Source organism: Heteronotia binoei, chromosome 15 (assembly GCF_032191835.1).
Source record: "Heteronotia binoei isolate CCM8104 ecotype False Entrance Well chromosome 15, APGP_CSIRO_Hbin_v1, whole genome shotgun sequence".
Classification (NCBI taxonomy): Eukaryota; Metazoa; Chordata; class Lepidosauria; order Squamata; family Gekkonidae; genus Heteronotia; species Heteronotia binoei.
In genome coordinates, this window is record NC_083237.1 from 10969528 (window position 1) to 10990931 (window position 21404).

Consider the following 21404-nt stretch of genomic DNA (forward strand, 5'->3'; position numbering starts at 1 on the left):
GTGTCGCCTCACAACGCTGGCTCCGGGAAGAAGATGAAGAAGAAGACATTGGATTTGTATCCCATCCTCCACTCTGAATCTCAGAGTCTCACAGCAGCTCACAATCTCCTTTACCTTCCCACACACACAACAGACACACTGTGAGGTGGGTGGGGCTGAGACAGCTCTCCCAGAACCTTCCCTTTCAAATGCAACACTGTAATAGCTATGTCTGACCCAAGACCATACCAGCAGCTGCAAGTGGACGAGTGGGGAATCAAACACAGTTCTCCCAGCTAAGAGTCCACAAACTTCATCACTACACTCAACTGGCTCTCCTTGGTGGGGCGACACAGAGGAAGCTAACCAGTTCACTAAAGTCTCAGTGCTTTGTATAGACATTGCTCATACCTTGTACCAATATCAATGGATGTAAAATACTATGTCAAGACTTTATACAGATATTGTTCATACTACAATTATTGGATGGGATAATATTAAGTTGTATCATAATAATCAGTTGATAGCTTTTGTAAGTTCCACTGGTAATTTAACAAGATACCCATGTGATTATCATACTAGTGATATAGTAGGAAATTTAACAAAATGGTTACAAAACAAGTGCCCTCTTGTTAGTGTTGGTGTGTGTTGTAGGATCAGTGTCTCTAGCGAAAGAAGAAAGAGAGGCATTGGGAATCACAAACTTAATAGTTTTTTCTCATTATTTCCTCTCTCCTGTTCAGCTCAGGTCTCAACACAATAATGAAGCATTTGGGTAAAAAGATACAACCTAGTGACCCAGCACTGGACAACAAGATGCAGAAGATCTCCACGGCGACCATGGATTTCCCTTTGCTGCTCAGATAGGCTGGAACAAAAGAAACCCAAACACTACAAAAGATCAGCATGCTGAAAGTGATGAACTTGGCTTCATTAAAACTATCCGGCAACTTCCTGGCTAGGAAAGCCACGATCAAGCTGATGAGGGATAGAAGCCCCATGTAGCCCAAGACAATATAAAACATAGTGACAGACCCCTCGTTACATTCTAGTATCATACTTTTTGTCAGAGACTCTGTGTCAAAATCAGGAAAAGGTGGTGAAGTTGCCAGCCACACCATAGAAATGCTGGCTTGAACAAGGGAACAGGAAAGGATGATGGAATTAGCCAGCCATTTCCCCATCCACTTCCTCATGCTGGACCCTGGTTTGGTGGCCATGAACGCTACAACCACAGTAATGGTTTTGGCCAAAACACAGGAAACAGCCACTGTGAAGATGATGCTGAAAGCAGACTGTCGGAGGAAGCAGGTCACCTTCCTTGGTCGGCCAAGGAATAGAAGAGAAGAAAGTGAGCAGAGCAGGAGAGCGATGAGAAGTACGTAGGTGATCTCTCGGTTGTTGGCTTTGACGATGGGGGTGTCTTTGTGCTTAATGAAGATTCCTAGCACTGTGGCTGTGATGAGGGAAAAACAAACAGCTATGGAAGCCAAACTAATTCCTAAAGGTTCTTCAAAAGACAAGAAGCTTAATGTCTTGGCGATGCATCCGTCTTTTTCTTTGCTTGAATATTGACCACTGTGGCATTTGATGCAATCATCCACATCTGGAAAAAAAATTAAGAGGGACTGTAAGTTGTAACAACGTGAGCTCTGGAAGGAAGGAAGGAAGAAAGAAAGAAAGAAAGAAAGAAAGAAAGAAAGAAAGAAAGAAAGAAAGAAAGAAAGAAAGAAAGAAAGAAAGAAAGAAAGAAAGAAAGAAAGAAAGAAAGAAAGAAAGAAAGAAAGAAAGAAAGAAAGAAAGAAAGAAATGGAGGAAATTTGTTAAACCCCAGATCAAAGGAGCTCAGTTTGGAGACCATTCTGTAACACTGATGGTAAAGCCGAACAAGAATTTTTCTCCCATCACTCAGGTTTTTTTAGCTTTTGAGGAAGCCTGAATGACACTTCTGAGGATCTCTGTGTTATGAAAGAGGCTAGGTTTAATTCCACTAGAGGGAGAGCCTTCTCAGTGGCAGCCCCAATACTCTGGAACACCATTCCAGAAGCCTGAATGGTTTTGGATGGCATGTGACGTATAATGAGGTAGGACTGCCACCACACCTGGATCTATCTCGCATTAGTATTAACTGCCTAGGATCTGAACGCTTTGAGAGAGGAAAATATTATATGATCCTGCCTGAATAGATGAAGTAGCACCATTGCGATTTTATTTGATTGTTTTACTGTTTTAATATTGCTTTTTCTTTATCATGTCCTTTATGTTGTTAGCCGCTTTGAGTCTTCATAGAATGGGCAGGATATAAATATAATGTAATAAATAAATAATACTTGTTTGGTAGACAGTTTGAAGATAGATTCACTTATATCCAGCATAATTTTGATATGATTTTTGACAGTTAATGTCTAGGATTATATCAGGGCTTTTTTTGAGCAAAAAACTGAAAACAATTATCTAAGTGAGGTCTAACCATAGCAAAGTGATACCATCACTTTGCATGATCAGGACACTATAAGCAACCATCTTTTAAAAAGACAATTCCAGCTATAAGTTTTTGATCCCAAATTATTTTCTCAATGATTCTGCCTAAATCATTCAAGAAGAAGAAGACGACTGCAGATTTATACCCCTCCCTTCTCTCTAAATTAGAGACTCAAAGCGACATACACTCTCCTATATCTTCTCCCCCCACAACAGACAACCTGTGAGCCTGACAGGATTCCCACAGCAGCTGCCCTTTCAAGGACAACCTCTGCGAGAGCTACGGCTAACCCAAGGCCATTCTAGCAGGTGCAAATGGAGGAGTAGGGAATCAAACCCGGTTGTCCCAGGTTAGAGTCAGCACACTTAACCACTACACCAAACTAGCTCTCTTGTTTATTGTGAATCTCAAGGGCATGTTGACTTTACATTGGCAGCCTCATTGATTGTGATGCATTTCTGAGACCCTTTTCTAATGATTTCATGAAAGTTTTTGGATTTAAAATTACTTTGACTGCCTTGTGGATAACTTTCACAAAATGAGAGCCAAGAAAAAATCACTCTGAGTCTTCTTTAAATTCCATCAAAGTTTGACAGCCAAATCATCTAAAGTAACCCTACATTGTGATTCATCTACCTGTTTGGCTTGAAGATCACCTACCTGTTTGGCTTGAAATCTTCCCTTCTGGGCAGGGAACACAATCGTAGCAGCAAAATGTCTCCCCCTCCCTCTTTCTCTTATAATTTCCAGGTTTGCAGTAATCATTGCACACAGAAAGAGGCATTGTCTATTGAAGATATGAAAGGAATTTAGGAAGAGAAAAATTAGAAATTATTGTCCATCACCTGAAGAATGCAGGAAGGCGTAAGAGATTATATATCATTACGGTATCTACCCTCAGTTTAGTCTTCACCAATTACAGCTTGTATTTTATCATAGATATTATTATCACAATTGCATTTCTTCCTTAGAACAGGAATTTTTGGCTTATAGAGCGAACAAAATAACTCTATCACCCACTGTCTCTTCCAAGAGATGAATTCTCCCACGGATGCCATATAAATCTGCCCAAGTTAATGAAGACATCAGGGGAAGGAACATTTTTTTCACTATCTCACATATCCTGAAAAGCTGCAGGTGGTTTTGAATGATCTAAAAAGCAAAGTTATTTCAGAATTTAAAGATATATTTAAAGTGTTCAAATAAATGCTCTGTCCTGTCCTGAAGAATGAGTCCAATCAAGCGAAATAAAGACCACAAGAGGCAGATGAGGGGAAACAATGTTTCTACCCTATAGAGTGGCTGAGCAGATGACAAACTGAAATAGATACCTCATTAAAAACGGTTTGCCACACAATCAAATTGTTATGAATGATGAATTCTTCTCCTTCAGCAGCAGTGGGATTGACCTGCCCAATTTTCACCCTGTGGAATGACTTGTTTGGGAATGTGACCAGGTTCGTTATATCAAATCCACCTCTCACTTCCCCTTTACCATTCAAAGACACTATTTCTCCCACTGAGTTGTTGAATGCAATGCCTTGTAGAAGAGTGTGGACCTAGATGAAAGCAAAGCAAAACAGTGGAGTCTGAGTGCTGTGATTTTGTGAAGTACTGAGATAATATGAATGTTCTACTTTCATATCATTTCAGAGATATGCTAAGCCTGCTATTTACAGTGAATGTAATGAAATATGCAGTGACTATTTTACTACTCTGATTATGACAAGAAATAGGAAGGCACAAAAATTGATTCCAAACACTGTATTCAGGGCTTAAAATCAGCAAGAGCTCACAGAAGCACAGCTCCTGAACCTTCAGCCAGGGTCTTCATGCAATGGGGAGTTCTCTCCCCATTACACACAGATCCTGGGACATATAAATGAGATATGCTACTGATTACGTGCACCTCCCCCCCCTTCAAAACAGCCCCTGATAATATTTATTATTGAACCAACCAGAATTTAAAAAATACCCTTTTTTATTATTTATCTTTTATTAAATTTTATATATGTTACAATGAAAAAATAATTAATTTACATACATCAAACAGACCACTCATCAAACACCCAGTAACCCATCACCATAGTCACCTCTACTAATCTGTCTCTGCCTATTAATTGCCTAATCTCCAACGTCCTACCTCCAACAATTCAGGCTGCTAGAAGAATTTGGCAGCAATTCGGCTCTGCTTAGGTAATGTCTTTTTACATGCCGTTATGACTCTCTGGGGCAACCCAGTATTAAAGGTTGGTGAATGCCCGGTGTTTGGGATGAGATGAGAAGTGTTTTGGACTTTCGCGGAATTTCCAGATAAATATGGACTTGAGCCTATTCAATGGTTGCAACATCGCCAAGAGATGTGTTCTAGGATCAATATTACCTGCCAAGGCTGTAGATCTTGAAGTTCCATTATCTTTCCACTATCCATTTCCATGTGATTGATTCTGGATGAGTACAGCATATGAATAGCATGTGCTATGGCATAGACTGCATTGTAAATGCTGTAACTGTTACCAGTCATGCTCATTTCAAAAAGGGAACTATGAAGATTCTCCAGCCTCTCTTCGCCAGTACATGTTTCATTGAGCCCCGCTGGCTCCTGCGGATTTGGATAGAAACAGTCAAATGCTTGCTCCCAGAACACCTTGAGAAAACCATTCCCTTGTTTCTCAAAGGGCTTTACATCTTGAAGAAAGTTCTGGAAGCCATGTGGCTGATTTGAGTGAATTGTGAAGGAAAGTGTCCCATGGAAGAACTCAAAATCCCATTCCCTCAGAAGGCTTGACAGTGCAAAATCTATTTGTGGTGTCATAATCCACACTTTTCTCAATGATGCGTCTTCCTTATAACTGGGATTGCCTAGAAATAGAAGACAGCTGAGTCCTATAAGGACCGCTGAGTCTCCATAGAGGATAAATGTGTTGGCTTTGCAGTCTCTGAAAGGTAGATATGTATTTATAATTATATCAGTGAGATAATCCATATCATTCCAGTTGGGTTTGTTTGTAATTTTGCTTATCAAAGCTGAACAGATACCATTTAGGGAAAGAAGTGGCTCCAGGGCCTTTAAGAAATGTTCTCCACTGTCATCATCCCCAACAAGAAGCCCAACCCATGTCCATTGGAAATGAAGAAGTAAGTGAATGATCCCCATATTCTGATGGGATTCATTGGGGACCATGTGGTAAAAGGAAGGAGACTGGTTTTCATCCTTCTCTTCTGGTGCAAATGAACCATAAGTTAGCTGAAAAGAATTGTGCATATGTTTTAGATGTGTAAAGTAAACTGGTTGACTACAAGTGATCGGTTTTATATGACCATTTTGTGAAGAAAGCTGTAGATTTGGCAAGAGTTGATTCATCTCAGGTGGTGGTGACATAGGATGGTTATTGGAAATCTGTGTTTTAAAAGCATCTCACACTATCACATGAACAGATTGTGTTGCCTTATACTGAGTAAATAACTGGTCTAATGGTCAATAATGCCTCTCCAGTTATTTATGTTAAGGGTTTGTCAGATCACCTAACTCATAATTTTAATAGAAAACATTAGAGATTGAGTCTGCCATTTTGTAAGCAAAACAGACGCTCTACCACTTATCCTCAGACCTTCCTGATTTCCCCTTGTTATTCTCCTCCCTTGTGCTGAAGCAACTTTCTTTGCATTCCAATTTTTTTAACATTCACCCCCTCTATTTTCCTTAATACCCTCCTCAAAGAAAATCCCAGAAAATGAACATTAAAATTTGTTACATCTTCTAATCACAGATCTTACCTGTGGAATCTTGAAAAGACTTAGGATGTCTGACATGTGGGAAGAGGTATCAAACCTAAATCCCCCAACGACAGCTACTAGGTTTTTGTGGGCATCACATTCATAGTTAGGAAAATATTGATGCAATTTATAGATCAAACCAAGGGTGGTACGATAGGTCATCTTCATATCATAGAAGTTATCATAGATGTGGAATCCAAGAGTGATGTTGGGCAAGAATGTGGGATTTTGGTTGATCTCTTTTACAGCAAACACCAAAGCCAGGACGTGCTGGTGAAATTTTGTCGTTGCACTGTAAACAGAGATATAGAAATTTGAAAGGAAGGATATCCAAAGGGGGAAAAAACGCTTAAAAGATTGGTGTTTTGTTGTGTATTTGAAGAGAAATTGTGGAGGAGTTTGTGGAGCAAGTCTGTGTGGTTGTGTATGGTACTACACACATGTTTGAACATTAGAAGACGATACAGCACAAAGCCTGGCATTTCAATAACTACACTTGTTTAGATATATTTTCAACTCACTGTTATATGTTGTTGTTTTAACCCCTCCTCTTTTGCTACTGTATCATGAGTCAAAGAACTGTCACACTCTTTGTTGGGCTAGGCTGTTGTGAATAAATGATATAACACTACACAAGACAGATCCAAGTAGGCAGCTGTGTTGGTCTGAAGTAGTAGAGCAAAATAGGAGTCGATTGAACCTTTAAGATCAAATTAGTTTTATTCCGAACATAAGCTGTCATGTGCTCCCTAAGCACACTTCATCAGACGAGGAATCTGGCACAGTGAGCAGAGCCATACACAGCTGGTAGGCAGCAGCCTAGAATGCAAAATGGTACAGATTTAAGAACCAATGATTGTGACATAAAATTTTATGGTATGCAGCAATTTAGAAGGTAAAATGGTACAAATATAAGATTCAATGACAGAAAGTAAAATTAACAAATTGAGCAAACCTTTCATCAGAGTAGCATGAGCATGTGAAAGCAACAAAACAGTAGCATGTCAAAATGTGTGAGTTTCTGTCGCTGACTCTATTGCTATGAACCTGGGCCGAAAGGAAGGAATTATTATGTTTTCCCATCCAACGAACCCACCTTTAAACATGCAACATAAATATAGTTTGTCATTAGGAGAAAAATACATTATAATTTAGTATACTACGCTACTGTGGCAGCAGCAAGTCACTTGTATGGTGATAACAGTGCTCCAAGCATGTCCCTGTCAATAAAAGTTCGTGGGGTGTGTTAATGCTCTCTGCTTCCCTCCAGCTCAGAAAGGGTTCTTCTTTCTGGATGAAGACAGGTGTAACTACAAACAAGCTGTAATTAATAAGATTCCAAAAAGGATTGGAAAAGAGGAACACTGGGAGGGAGGACCAAGAGTCTATCTCCCCCCCCCCCTTTGACCATTCGTAGCCTTCTATCAACCTGTGTCAAAATGCAGGGTGCACAAGAGATACCTAATGATTCCTTACTATGGATCCCTGTATAACTCCTGAGCTGGATGTTGACTGAAGTCTATTTCATGCAAATGGTAAACTAACTGAGAAGTGATTTCACCAATGAGGAGATCTCCTGGCTGGAACCATTCATGTGGAACAGGGAGTGGATCCTTCATTCTACACTTGGAGGTCTCTGCTTTGCATGAAATTGAGGGTAGAAGTAGCAGCAGCAGCACTAGTTCCAACATCCTGTCAGGAATGAGTATCCTTCTTGTGCCTTCTCAGACTCAGCTTTCCTTCACGAGGCTACTATGGACCATGGTTGAATCTGCAAATTTCCTTTCTGGAAAGAAACTGATTTTCTGTGGTTAAAATTTCAGCAACAAAAGCACATGCCTGTTCAGAGCAAAACTATTCTGTTAGGAAAACTGTCTTCAAAAGGCAACATGTGAAGAATCAGCAGCTTTATGGTTTAATAATAATTTAGTGCTATTTTTATTTCTGGAATGGTCTCAAAGGCCAAAGGAGCTTTGGAGAAGATAACAAATTACAGTGATCTGGAAAATGCAAGTGGGAAATAATTACTTCTGCTGGCAGTAACTTTAGAAAGTTTGGTAACAGACAGGTTAGAGTTTTCTCTGCTTTGATTGCAGGTTTGTTATGTACATGAATGTGAGCAAAGGGAGACAGATACAAAAGCGCTATAATGAGCAAGCGTGAAGAAAATAAACCTGTGACTTTGGTAGTGGATCTGATGGAAAACTTTCTTTATGTGCAGACAACATTCACTTGAATTAATGCTGCCCAGTTGTACTCATTCTTTTACTTGGTGTTCAATTGAACTGATTCCTTCAGGGTTTTTTTTTTGCTTTCTAGGAGGTAGATACAAAATTAATCCTTTTGGTAACAGTTTCTAAAAGTGGCTCACAGCTTCTGTTTTTAAAGAAGATCTTTGCCCTACATCCTACATCTCTCCTGTTCAGCTCAAGTGGCCCTGTGGCGCAGAGTGGTAAAGCAGCAGTACTACAGAACTGTGATCTGAACTCTCTGCTCACGACCTGAGTTCTATCCCAGCGAAAGCTGGTTCAGGTAGCCGGTCCAAGTTTAACTAAGCCTTCCATCCTTCCAAGGTTAGTAAAATGAGTACCCAGCTTGCTGGAGGGAAAGTGTAAAAGACTGGGAAAGGCAATAGCAAATAACCCCGTAAAAAGTCTGCCGTGAAAATGTTGTGAAAGCAATGTCACCCCAGAGTGGGAAATGACTGGTGCTTGCACTGGGGACCTTTCCTTTCCTTTCCTGTTCAGCTCAGGTCTCAACACAATGATGTAGCATTTGGGTGAAAGGATACAGCCTAGTAACCCAGCACTGGATACCAAAATAGAAACGATCTCCATGGCGACCATGGATTTCCCATTGCTGCTCAGATAGGCTGGAACAAAAGAAACCCAAACACTACAAAAGATCAACATGCTGAAAGTGATGAACATGGCTTCATTAAAACTGTCCGGCAACTTTCTGGCTAGAAAAGCCATGATCAACTGATGAAGGATAGAAGCCTCATGTAGCCAAAGACATTCTAAAACATAGTGACAGACCCCTTGTTACATTCTAGTATGATATTTTTAGTCAGAGACTTTGTCAAAATCAGGAAATGGTGGTGAGGTTGCCAGCCATACCATAGAAATGGTGGCTTGATTAAGTGAACAGGAAAGGATGATGGACTTAGCCAGCCATTTCCCCACCCACTTCCTCATGCTGGATCCTGGCTTGGTGGCCAAGAACGCTACAACCACAGTAATGGTTTTGGCCAAAACACAGGAAACAGCCATCGAGAAGATGATGCTGAAAGCAGACTGTCGGAGGAAACAGGTCACCTTCCTTGGATAGCCAAGGAATAGAAGAGAAGAAAGTGAGCAGAGCAGGAGAGCGATGAGAAGTATGTAGGTGATCTCTCGGTTGTTGGCTTTGATGATGGGGGTGTCATTGCCCCCCAGTCGGAATAAAGAGGCTGACACAGAATATTGGGAAACGGGCCACTTTATTTAATTAACACAACAAACACGGCAAGGGCACCTGCAGTAGAACAAGCCCTGGGGTCTTCCTCAGACCCCGCCAAGTCCAACGAAGAGCGAGTCACCCTGCCCCCAGCACGAGCCATAAGATTATGGTTAATGCCGGGCCGGCCAGGCCAAAACCCTCCCCTAAACTTCCGCCCCGATACCCAGAAGGGGGCGAATTTAGGAGGAAGCATGACTACGATCCGCATTACACAGCATTGAGCCGTAAAGCCCATCTGCCGCTCCTGGGTATCGACTGCACTAACATGTGCAGATGCCTGGGTGCTCACCTGCAAGGTATAAACCCCTTGCACCTTCCACCAAGTGACCAAAATAAAAACTCCACTACCTAACTTCCACACCAATGTCAGGAGTACAAGGTAAGCAAAAAAACACCACACCTCAGGCCAATCAGATGAGATGAAAAATTCCTACCTGGCCCCTAATAAGGCAACCGGTCAAACCTGTACTACACAAGGTGGGTGGGTGGGCCGAGAGCAGCATCTAGACTGCGCTGGGATGGCAGGGTCGAGGCTACAAATAGCGCCGATGCTCTGCCCACCTGAAACATCCGGATGGGCGGGAAGCTCACCCAGCAGCCTCCCATCCTTCCAGGGAAGCAAAGAGCGGCCCCGCGGCTGCAGCTGCTTTGCAGCGCGGCCTGAGCATGGCCAAATTGCCCTCCAGTCGGAATAAAGAGGCTAACACAGAATATTGGGAAACGGGCCACTTTATTTAACACAACAAACACGGCAAGGGCACCTGCAGTGGAACAAGCCCTGGGGTCTTCCTCAGACCCCGACAAGTCCAACAAAGGGCGAGTCACCCTGCCCCTTATGAGCCATAAGATTATGGCTAATGCCGGGCCAGCCAGGCCAAAACCCTCCCCTAAACTTCCGCCCCGATACCCAGAACGGGGCGAATTTAGGAGGAAGCATTATACAGCATTGAGCCATAAAGCCCATCTGCCGCTCCTGTGTATCGACTGCACTAACATGTGCAGATGCCTGGGTGCTCACCTGCAAGGTATAAACCCCTTGCACCTTCTGCCACCACCAATGCCAAGCCTCTGCTTAGGCATTAGCGCCCCATCAAGCAGCCAAGGCTACCCGAAGCCCTTGCCGAATGTCGTGGAAGAAGGCCCGATTGCCCACATTGGCAGATGAATCACATGACCTTCCTACTTTCAGGCTAAAAAAGGAAGGTACCCAGACCATCCGCCAAGGCCATCGCAGAGACTGATTTGCCTTCCATCTGGTCCGCTTGACCCAACCGGGTCTCAGGCAGGCAGCCAGACCCTCACGATAGTATGGTGGACCAGATTAGTCAGACTCCAGGCCAACCCTGCACGATCGACCGAAGCTCCGCCACTGCCTGTACTGAAAAAGGGGGGGCCCTCCCCTACACAGCCCCAATCATTCCCACCAAGGTGAATGATAAAGAAGGAAGGTACCCAGACCATCCGCCAGATACGCCTTCCATCTGGTCCGCTTGACCCAACCGGGACTCAGGCAGCCAGCCAGACCTTCATGATAGGATGGCGGACCGGATTAGTCGGACTCCAGGCCACCCCCGCACGATGGCCCAGAGCTCCGCCCCCGCCTGCACTGAAAAAAAGGGGGGAGGGGGGCCTTCCCTTACACAGCCCCAACCATTCCCACCAAGGGGAATGATAAAGAAGGAAGGTACCCAGACCATCTGCCAAGGCCACGACAGGGCCCGATAAGCCTTCCGTCTGGCCCGCTCAACCCAGGCCGGGTCCCAAGCAGCCAGCCAGACTCTTACAATAGGATGGCGGCAAGATAAGTCGGACTCCAGGCCACCCCCACACGATGGCCCGGAGCTCCCTACTGCCTGCAATGAAAGGGCCTTCCCATACACAATCCCAATCATTCCCATCAAGGGGAATGACCACAATGGGACGGGGAACCGGTCCTACTGAAAACAACAATGGCGGGAGCCCTAGCCACCTTAGCCCCAGCGCACTTGCCACTTCACCACAGCACCTCACTCCGCCCCAGGGGTGCTGGCTGGCGATCTCCTTGCATAGTGGGCCACCCCTAATATCTTACTATGCCTGCCAACGAGTCCAGAATCTCCCTTGGCAGGACCTTTGGATGGTCCGACCAGGAAAGCCCACTGGTGCAGCAGTGGACGCGGCCTCGACCTGAAAGAATGGTGCCAAACTTGAACACAGTCCATCCCCACGTATCCAGGCCAGGGCTACAACTGACCCTATTGATACCTAGTGAGGGGGGGCCTCCTTGTGACCTCACGGGGGTCCCTGGATACACCCCCTTACTACAATGTACCGCTGACGCTTGCACCAGCATAACCGGCCACAGCTCAGGAACCAATTGCAATACAAGTGCCACTGCACTGGTGATCCGTTTGGATCGCCATACATGCCACCCTACATCTCCCAAAATTTGATGTCTCCATACTGCAACGCCCTATCTGGCTGATCGCTCCGTGACAGCCAAATCGGACCCACCTGAAGGGCGCCGAAAAAGGGGTGTGTGTCAGTGCATCCATATGAAATAGTGCCAACTCCTAATCAGAGCGGCACGCCTCAGGCAAAACACAGCCCAACCCCCTAGTATGGAATGTGAGATGGCTTGCCGTGCATCTTTCAGCACACCACGCTCACATGACCGACCTTCCACCATCTTAAAGCCCCAACTGCAGCTAAAAAGCCAAGGGCCCTGCTAAAGAAATTAGGGCGCCAACTGCATCCGAAAAGGCTTAACCCTATTCAGATGCACACCAAACAGCATTGTGCGACCGCAAAATGGGCAGCTGTCCCCGAAGCAGCATACATCTACACATCCTAAATTGTCAAGCGATACACTCATACACTTTACAGTGCTCGGGGACAAAGCTAACATAATTGCCCTGCCTCTACAGCTTACCAAGCTGCACGAGTCCCAGAGAATTGTTCCAGCATAAAGTTGCCTCCGAGCCACATGCGGAACGCTCATCCGTCGTCTAGACAGTGTGTCCAATGCCCCGTTACAAAGACTAGGTACGTGCTTATCCAAGAAAAAACACATTTAGTGAAGGCACCAAAGAATAAAAAACCATTACCGCGATCATTACTGGCATGGACTTAGATATCAATGAGTTGACAACGTGCGCCGCCGGTCAATTATCACACCAAAATGTACGACCTATTAGCCAGCTGCTCGCCCCATATCCCTACTGCCACAACAATAGGAAAAAACTCAAAACTGTTGGGTTTATACAAAGCCCACATTCCAGCTAATGCCGGTGCCACAGACCAGCTGATGGTGCCCCCGGAAAAGAACCCCAAACCAGATGATCCAGCCGCTTCTGGGGTACCAGAAGGACGCTCACTTTCATGTCCTCTCATACAACGAAAGAACATCAAACAATTCCAGGAAGATGTCACATACCTCCAATCACTGCGCAAACCAACCGTTAATGCGCACAATGCCGGGTGAGAAACCAGAGGGACTGCATGGCGTCTGAAGCCACAAACTTGCTCTCCACAATTGTGCTCCCAACTAGCTGATGAAACTACAGCCACCCATCGTATGATTAGGTTTAATGGCTGCGAGCCGCTCCCCAAGTTGATGTACCCTCCTTCGGGACTCTCAAGGCCTGCTAAACTGGGTCCCATTCCATACCCCAATAACAGGCATGTACCCGGCCCTCCGTCTTGTCGTTTGTTAGCGGGACATGCCATTGAAAGATAAAACTGAATATCTCAAGGCTGTGCAGGACACCGAGCACCAACTGGGTGGGGCTGTATCCAATATAATATTAGCTTAAACCAAAACCCCAACAACTCCACGTCTTAAGGGTGTACTAATAACAGGCAAATGCCAACTCACTGTCGCATTTGGCCATTTCTGCATTCGACTCAAGCACCTGCACCGCTTTGATCGCTTGGTCAGAGGAAGTATACGTAGCTGAACACAGGTGGTCAAGAATACGATCATTCACAAATCCTTAGCTAGGATAAACCGATGATGCGCCGCCTATCTTCACCGGCTGCCTACCATGGCACCCACCCAGAGAGGAAAATCCGTAAACATAGACAAGGAGGAGGGGGTCATAAAAGGACCGATGACCCGCACCTCCAGACCCCGTTACTCTTTGCCCAAACAACCTGTTCGAGCCCTACAATAGGCCGGAGGCTGGGAACCATACAAGGTGCTCAAAGCTCTTAAATCCTGAGGTGAACCCCTCCCCATAATCCGGCACTATCCATCTCCTTGGGGGAACCCTCAGGAAACTGTCAAGCACACACAGCTGGATGGGACAGCGACCCACTTATAGGCGTCTGTAGATTGCCCCGGCCAACAGGGCGCAATGCCCTCCCCCTTTTGACTACGTTTTGTTGCGTAGGGGCCACCACATAACTGGCATTCGTACTTGAATTTACAAGCTTTTGATAGAAAATGCGTAGGGGCCGCCGCATAACCGGCATTCGTGCTTGAATTTACAAGCTTTTGATAGAAAGCCCCCTGGAAAGAGGACTGCCCACAGCAGCCAGGGCTGAACCGACGTGCTCGCTGATGAGCGAGCAACTGAGAAAGCCAATTGACTGCGCCAGGTGCCCCTGACAGCCCTGTCAGCCTAATTGGGTTTTGCTGGCGCTATCAGCTGTACCACAGTTGTATGGTTGATTTAGACCACGAATAAAGCCGAATTAATCGCTATCCTCCAATGAAACATATTATCCAATTGTACTGTGCCGTCCAAGATGTGCATAAGCCCTATATATCATCAGCCTACACTTACCAGCCCACGCCGTACAAGCCCACGCCCGGCACGGAGGCCCTACTCATCCCCGCCTCTTAACTCCAGCAGGGCTTCTCAGAACATTAAACATATAAACTCACCAAGCTGCCTTATACTGCAACAGACCCTCGGCCATCAAAGTCATCATGTCCACCCAGGCTGGCAATGGCTCACCGGTCTGAGCTGAGGTTATTCACCCATTTGCCTAGCCCTTTCACCGTTAGAAATGCCGTAGATTGAACCTGGCACCCTGCTAATAAAGCAGATGCTCGGCCACTAAGCCACAGTCCCTGAAGAAGGAGGAACGGTTAGCAAAGACAAAAGCGGAAACCAGACAGAAGGCCAGCAAGTATCACTTGCACCAGTCTCAAACAAACCGCCAACCCTGCACTGGCGCCCTATGCCTGGGTGTACTGGAGACTGCCGCCAATATCCCTAACGCTCCCCTGGCTCACCGTTCCAGAAGAGCCAAACAGAAGGGTCTGCAACTGTTCACCTCTTCATAATGACCTTGGTCTTCCTTGGAGGTCTCCCATCCAAGTACTAACCATGCCAAGCCCTGCCTAGATACCAAGACCCGACAAATCAACATAGCCTGCGCCATTGAGATCTCCCGCCCAACTACCACCAGGGACGACCTTGCTCAACTTGCAGGATCCTACAAGACTAGGCTGGCCTGGAGCATACAGCTCAAAAACTTCATCGCCGCTCGGCAAAGCTGTAGCTACATGCATATGGCTAGAGGGGGTGTGTGTGTGAACAACTTAATCCCCGCCTGGCCCCCATAACAAAAGACAGCCGGTAGGCTCCTTCCCGATCCCCCAGAGGCCACCGGCCCACGAACATAAGAACATAAGAGAAGCCATGTTGGATCAGGCCAACGGCCCATCAAGTCCAACACTCTGTGTCACACAGTGGCAAAAAAATTTATATACACACATACACTGTGGCTAATAGCCACTGATGGACCTGTGCTCCATATTTTTATCTAAACCCTTCTTGAAAGTGGCTATACTTGTGGCCACCACCACTTCCTGTGGCAGTGAATTCCACATGTTAATCACCCTTTGGGTGAAGAAGTACTTCCTTTTATCCGTTTTAACCTGTCTGCTCAGCAATTTCATCGAATGCCCACGAGTTTTTGTATTGTGAGAAAGAGAGAAAAGTACTTCTTTCTCTACTTTCTCCATCCCATGCATTATCTTGTAAACCTCTATCATGTCACCCCGCAGTCGACGTTTCTCCAAGCTAAAGAGTCCCAAGCGTTTCAACCTTTCTTCATAGGGAAAGTGCTCCAGCCCTTTAATCATTCTCGTTGCCCTTCTCTGGACTTTCTCCAATGCTATAATATCCTTTTTGAGGTGCGGCGACCAGAACTGCACACAGTACTCCAAATGAGACCGCACCATCGATTTATACAGGGGCATTATGATACTGGCCGATTTGTTTTCAATTCCCTTCCTAATAATTCCCAGCATGGCGTTGGCCTTTTTTATTGCAAATGCACACTGTCTTGACATTTTCAGTGAGTTATCTTTCTTGGTCAGTCTCTGCCAGTTCACACCCCATCAACTTGTATTTGAAGCTGGGATTCTTGGCCCCAATGTGCATTACTTTGCACTTGGCCACATTGAACCGCAAAGTAATGCACAAAGTAATGATAAAAGCAAAGTAATGCGCAAAGTAATGCTAAAGCAAAGCCACACTCTCTCTTGCCCACAGAGCTCACCGCTGAAGTCATACTTCCCGGTACACCGCAGCCCGCCACCCGACGCAATGAGGCCTCCTCCGCTCTTGGCCACGGACATGTGTAAGCATCCGTTCTGGCCGAGAGCAGCATCTAGACTGCTCTCGGAGGGCGGGGTCGAGGCTACAAATAGCCCCGATGCTCCACCCGCCCGAAACACCCGGATGGGCGGGAGGCTCACCCAGCAGCCTCCCATCCTTCCGGGGAAGCAAAGAGCGGCCCCACGGCTGCAGCCGCTTTGCGGCGCGGCCTGAGCGGGGCTGAATTGTGCTTAATGAAGATTCCTAGCGCTGTGGCTGTGATGAGGGAAAATCGAACAGCTATGGAAGCCAAACTAATTCCTAAAGATTCTTCAAAAGACAAGAATCTTAATGTCTTGGGGATGCATCCGTCTTTGTCTTTGCTTGAATATTGATCACTGTGACATTTGATGCAATCGTCCACATCTGGAAAAAAGATTAAGAGGGGCTGTAAATTGTAACAAAGTGAACTCTGGAACACAAATATCCTCCTGTGTATGAAGCTGAGTAAGAGAAACTCTTCCCCTTCCCTCCTCTCCCCTTTGTCTTTGTTACTCAGAGGTAACCCACATTTGTTGAAATGGCTACTCTTCAACAGACCCTTTGTTCATGTTTGGTATATAATAAAATTTAATTAATGTGGGGGAAAAACTGGATGTCATGCCCACCTCTAGTAATTGACCCCTACAGGGCTCTGGAGGATATTCAGAGAGGTGGCTGAATAATGGTTACCCATGTCCTCCCAGCCTCTGGTGCAGAGCAGTAAAGCTGCCATACTGCGGTCGGAGCCCTCTGCTCACGACCTGAGTTCGATCCCAGCAGAAGCTGGTTCAGGTAGCCGGCTCCAGGTTAACCCAGCCTTCCATCCTTCCGAGTTCGGTTAAATGTGTCCCCAGCTCACTGGGGGGAAAGCGTAGATGACTGGGGAAGGCAATGGCAAAACCACCCTGTAAAAATGTCTGCCGTGAAAACGTTGTGAAAGCGACATCACCCCCGAGTCGGAAATGACTGGTGCTTGCACAGGGGACTTTTCCCTTTCCTTTCCCATCCATATGCTTGCCAGAGCCACAGGGACGGATCTAGGCTGTGCCAAAGGGGGGAGTACCGAATTGGGTATGGAGTCCATTCTATTCTATGGGCCCATAAGATTGAATGGTCCATAAGGGGACATCATTTTTTTTTAAATTCTGCCCCCCCCCCCCCGCAAAAAAACCCCAGGTAGATCCAGTCCTGCAGAGTCGACTCTGCTTAGCTTCCAAGATCTGACAATTTGGGGCTTGCCTGGACTATCCGGGTCAGGGCTTAAAATTAATTCTTGATTCACCCTTCCATGTTTTTTAACTAGTTACTTCCAGAACAAAAATATATATTAGAGTACACCAGAACAGAACAAAACACCAGAACAAAAATATATATTAGAGTACAGTGGATGTGTATCTCTCAACTAACAACATCCTATTTAAGAATAGTTCTGTCAGAGAGATTTCAACTCTGATATATTGCGTAATATCCACATAGCATTCTGATACTCCGCGACGCGGAGTAGAGTGGGAAGGCGGCGGTGAAGGGACCTGCTGTGGGCGAGCTGAGCCGGCCGGGGCCGTAGTCGGGCGCAACTGAGGCGAACGCGGAGGTGGAGGAGCTGAGTCGACCGGACCGTAGCTGGACATCTCTGAGGCGGTCGCGGAGGCTGAGGAGCGGAGCGGGGGCTGGAGGAGCCGAGCCGCGAGCTTGAACTGTGAGCCGGAGGAGAGAATAGCAGCGCCGGACTAGCTGTGGGACCTTTCCCCCTTACCCCCCCTCCCTGTATGGGAGTGTGACTTTGACTGGGGGGAGTGTGGGACTGATTGGTGGCTGAAGGGTCTGGAAGAACATTGGAAGGGCCGAATTGAGTTGCTGACAGGCGGATTAGGGCGGAGGCCGTGGGACGAAAGGGACGCGGAGGGCTCATACCCTCCGGGCCCCCCGAGTCTGCACAGGGAGTTGCCCGAGTCTGCCGGTCGGTCAGTCGGCCATATAACCAACATAAGAACATTTCAATGACCCTTACCCAGCTATCCACTTTTCGGCAATTCCCCCCCCCCTTTTTACCGCTCTACAAGAAGTAGGCTCCATATGGACACCAGTACGCCAGAAGGAAAAAGATGAGAACACGGCAAAAATAAGAACACTGCACTCATAGGCATTAGCACTTTAAAACCATTGCTTATTACTCAACTGTTTACATCCCCCTGTTCCTACCCCCCGTCCCATCAGATCTGAAAAGCCAATTGAGAGATATTATTTATTACTAGTTGTGGTTTATAGGCTATTTAAATTGGAAATTATTTATTGGCTAAAGTGAGAGTTTGAATTATAGCGAATTAATTAAGGAAGAATTTATTGGGAGGGTTTTTTATGATTAAGGAGCTTCTGAAACTAAAAACTGATCTGTGGCAAATTGATTAAGGAAAGATAATTATTGGGGAGGGTTTTATAATTAATAAGCCTTTAGACTAAATTAATTTAAATTCTAGCTAATAATTGTTGGGAAGTTTAGAGGGGATTTAGTTAAATAGCTAATTAGTAAATGGCAGATTAGTTAAAAATAGATAGATCAGCTGGGAGGAGGGGGCGGAAGAGAGGGTAGTTGGACGGTTCCATCAACCTAGGGGGACATTAGCAGGAGATGATTGGCCTGGGGATTCCAGTGCTCCTGGGGAGGGGAAGATATGACGGTGGGACGAGGCAGAATTATAAAGGAAGGAGATCGAGACACAACAGTGCTCGACCCCCTTCCAGCCTTCGTCCCATCCCGACGGTGACAGGTAGTGGGGCCAGGTTGAATTACTCGCCTCCGTCACTGGTGTTATGCAACGCCATGTCCATTAATAATAAGACCTCTGTCCTGCAGGAGTTCCTGGTTGAACAGGACATGGACCTGGCTTGCGTGACCGAGACCTGGGTGCACGAAGGGGAGATGGTAGCTCTCTCCCAGACCATCCCCCCAGGATACTCGGTCTTTCTCCAGTCACGGACTAGCGGGCGGGGGGGCGGGGTGTCACTTTTCATACGAGAGGCTTACTCCTTTAGGGCTCTTCCAGCTCCAGAGATCCCAGGCGTTGAATGTGTTGGCCTGATGTGGGATGTTGGGGAGGGGTTGGCGATCTGGCTGGTGTACCGACCTCCTAACGCACCGGCCGGCGCCTTACCATCCCTGGTGGAGGCCGCGGCGGGCTGGGCGTTGGAGCACCCAAGGCTTTTGGTCTTGGGTGACTTCAATGTCCATGCCGACGACGCGGCATCCAGCCAGGCGATGGACCTGGTGTCATCCATGGCGACACTAGGACTCTCCCAGGTTGTTACAACACCCACTCATCAGGCGGGACACATGTTAGACCTGGTCTTTGCTGCCGGAATATCAGTGACTGATATTGCAATGAAAGCAGTGCCATGGTCAGATCACTTTGCCCTTAAGGCCCGTATGGAGGTGTCACCCAAAATCCGCTTAGGCGGAGAGCGTATTTTAGCTCACCCGCGGAGCCTGATGGACCCGGAACGGTTCCTAACAGCTCTACGGGATACCTGGCCCGCTGGCGATTCCCTGGATGGTCTGGTAGAGTCCTGGAACGATGGGCTCTCCAGGGCCATGGAGGAGATCGCACCCAGGCGCCCTCTGCGCCCCCGCCCGAAACCGTCGCCCTGGTTTAACCGGGAGCTGCGGCAACAAAAGCGGGGGCTCAGACGCCTAGAGAGGCAATGGCGGCGTACTCGAGACGAAGTGACCCGAACATCTTATAGAGAGAGTTTGAAGGCCTATGAGATGGCAATCAAATCCGCAAAGAGAGCATTCTTTGCGGCTAAGATTGCATCCGCAACTTCGCGCCCGGCACAATTATTCGACGTAATTAGAGGACTTACTACGCTTCCCCAAGGCAGGTTAAATTCTATTGAATTGGAAATTGGCTGTGAGGCTTTTGCGAAATTTTTTGCGGATAAAGTCGCGTCACTCCGCCCCGACCCCCCTGCCAGTTTGGAGACAGTTAGCGAACCTGAGGCCCCGAGCCTGTCTTCGGATTATACTCTGGATGGCTTTGACCCCCTCAGTCTGGAGGAAGTTGACAGGATTCTTGTATCTGCTCACCCAACAACTTGTAAATTAGACCCATGCCCTTCCTGGCTTATTAAATCTTGCCAGGGGGATCTTAGATATCCCGTGCGGGATATCATAAATAGATCCCTAACGGAAGGGCACTTTCCAACGACACTTAAAGAGGCTGTGGTCCGACCCCTCTTAAAAAAGCCATCTTTAGATCCGGCCCAATTGACACACTATCGGCCGGTTTCAAATTTGCGCTTCCTGGGTAAACTTATTGAGAGGGCAGTGGCGATGCAGTTACAGACCTTCCTGGATGACACTTCCGTCCTTGACCCATTTCAGTCCGGCTTTCGCCCGGGACACGGGACGGAGACAGTGTTGGTTGCCTTAGTGGATGACCTTCAACGGCATCTGGATTGGGGTGGCTCGGTGGTGCTGATGCTGTTAGACCTGTCGGCGGCGTTCGACACGGTCGACCATCGGCTACTGACGTGCCGCTTCGCCGACGCGGGGATTCAGGGGTTGGCCTTACAGTGGCTTTCCTCTTTCCTGGAAGGTCGGAGACAAAGGGTCGCAATTGGGGGGGAGCTATCCCGGAGGCGCTCACTCGACTGTGGCGTGCCCCAAGGGGCGGTTCTCTCCCCGATGTTATTTAACATCTACATGCGGCCTCTTGCCCAGATTGCCCGAAGGTATGGGTTGGGGTGTCACCAGTATGCTGATGACACCCAGCTCTATCTACTGATGGATGGCCAGCCTGTCTGCGCCCCGGAAAATCTTGACCAGGCACTACGGGCCGTGGCTGAGTGGCTCAGACTGAGCGGGTTGAAGCTAAATCCTACGAAGACTGAGGTCCTTTGCTTGGGTCGCCGCGGCCCGGGGAGAGGGATCCCCCTGCCTGCTTTTGATGGTGCGCCGCTGATGGCGGCGGACAGGGTCAAGAGCTTGGGGGTGCTATTGGAGCCTTCCTTAAAGATGGAGGCTCAGATAGCAGCCGCTGCCAAGTCCGCATTTTTTCATCTTAGGCGGGCAAGGCAGCTGGCCCCCTTTC

At 46.9% G+C, this 21404-nt stretch overlaps 1 protein-coding gene across 1 annotated transcript; it reads right to left on the reverse strand.

The window, feature by feature from the left end:
- Window positions 1-683: 683 nt before the first annotated feature.
- Window positions 684-16316, reverse strand: LOC132583003 (vomeronasal type-2 receptor 26-like). The gene is made up of 7 exons (XM_060254668.1): window positions 16238-16316; window positions 13596-13673; window positions 9055-9110; window positions 6239-6508; window positions 4845-5063; window positions 3122-3248; window positions 684-1585 (listed from the first exon to the last, which is right to left on the reverse strand). The coding sequence occupies exons 1-7, from the start codon at window positions 16314-16316 to the stop codon at window positions 684-686; spliced, it is 1731 nt and encodes a 576-aa protein (XP_060110651.1).
- Between the last annotated feature and the right edge of the window lie 5088 nt (window positions 16317-21404).

Bases quoted from the DNA above. Each gene is read 5' to 3' on its own strand.
- LOC132583003 (XM_060254668.1), bottom strand. From the start codon at position 16,316: ATGTCCGTGGCCAAGAGCGGAGGAGGCCTCATTGCGTCGGGTGGCGGG. The intron at 9,111-13,595 runs GTGAGTTGGCAT...CTTTTGTTCCAG, and splicing joins AGAAATGGCCAAATGCGACA to CCTATCTGAGCAGCAATGGG. The intron at 5,064-6,238 runs GTAAGATCTGTG...CCAAATCCGCAG, and splicing joins GTCTTTTCAAGATTCCACAG to GAGCCAGCGGGGCTCAATGA.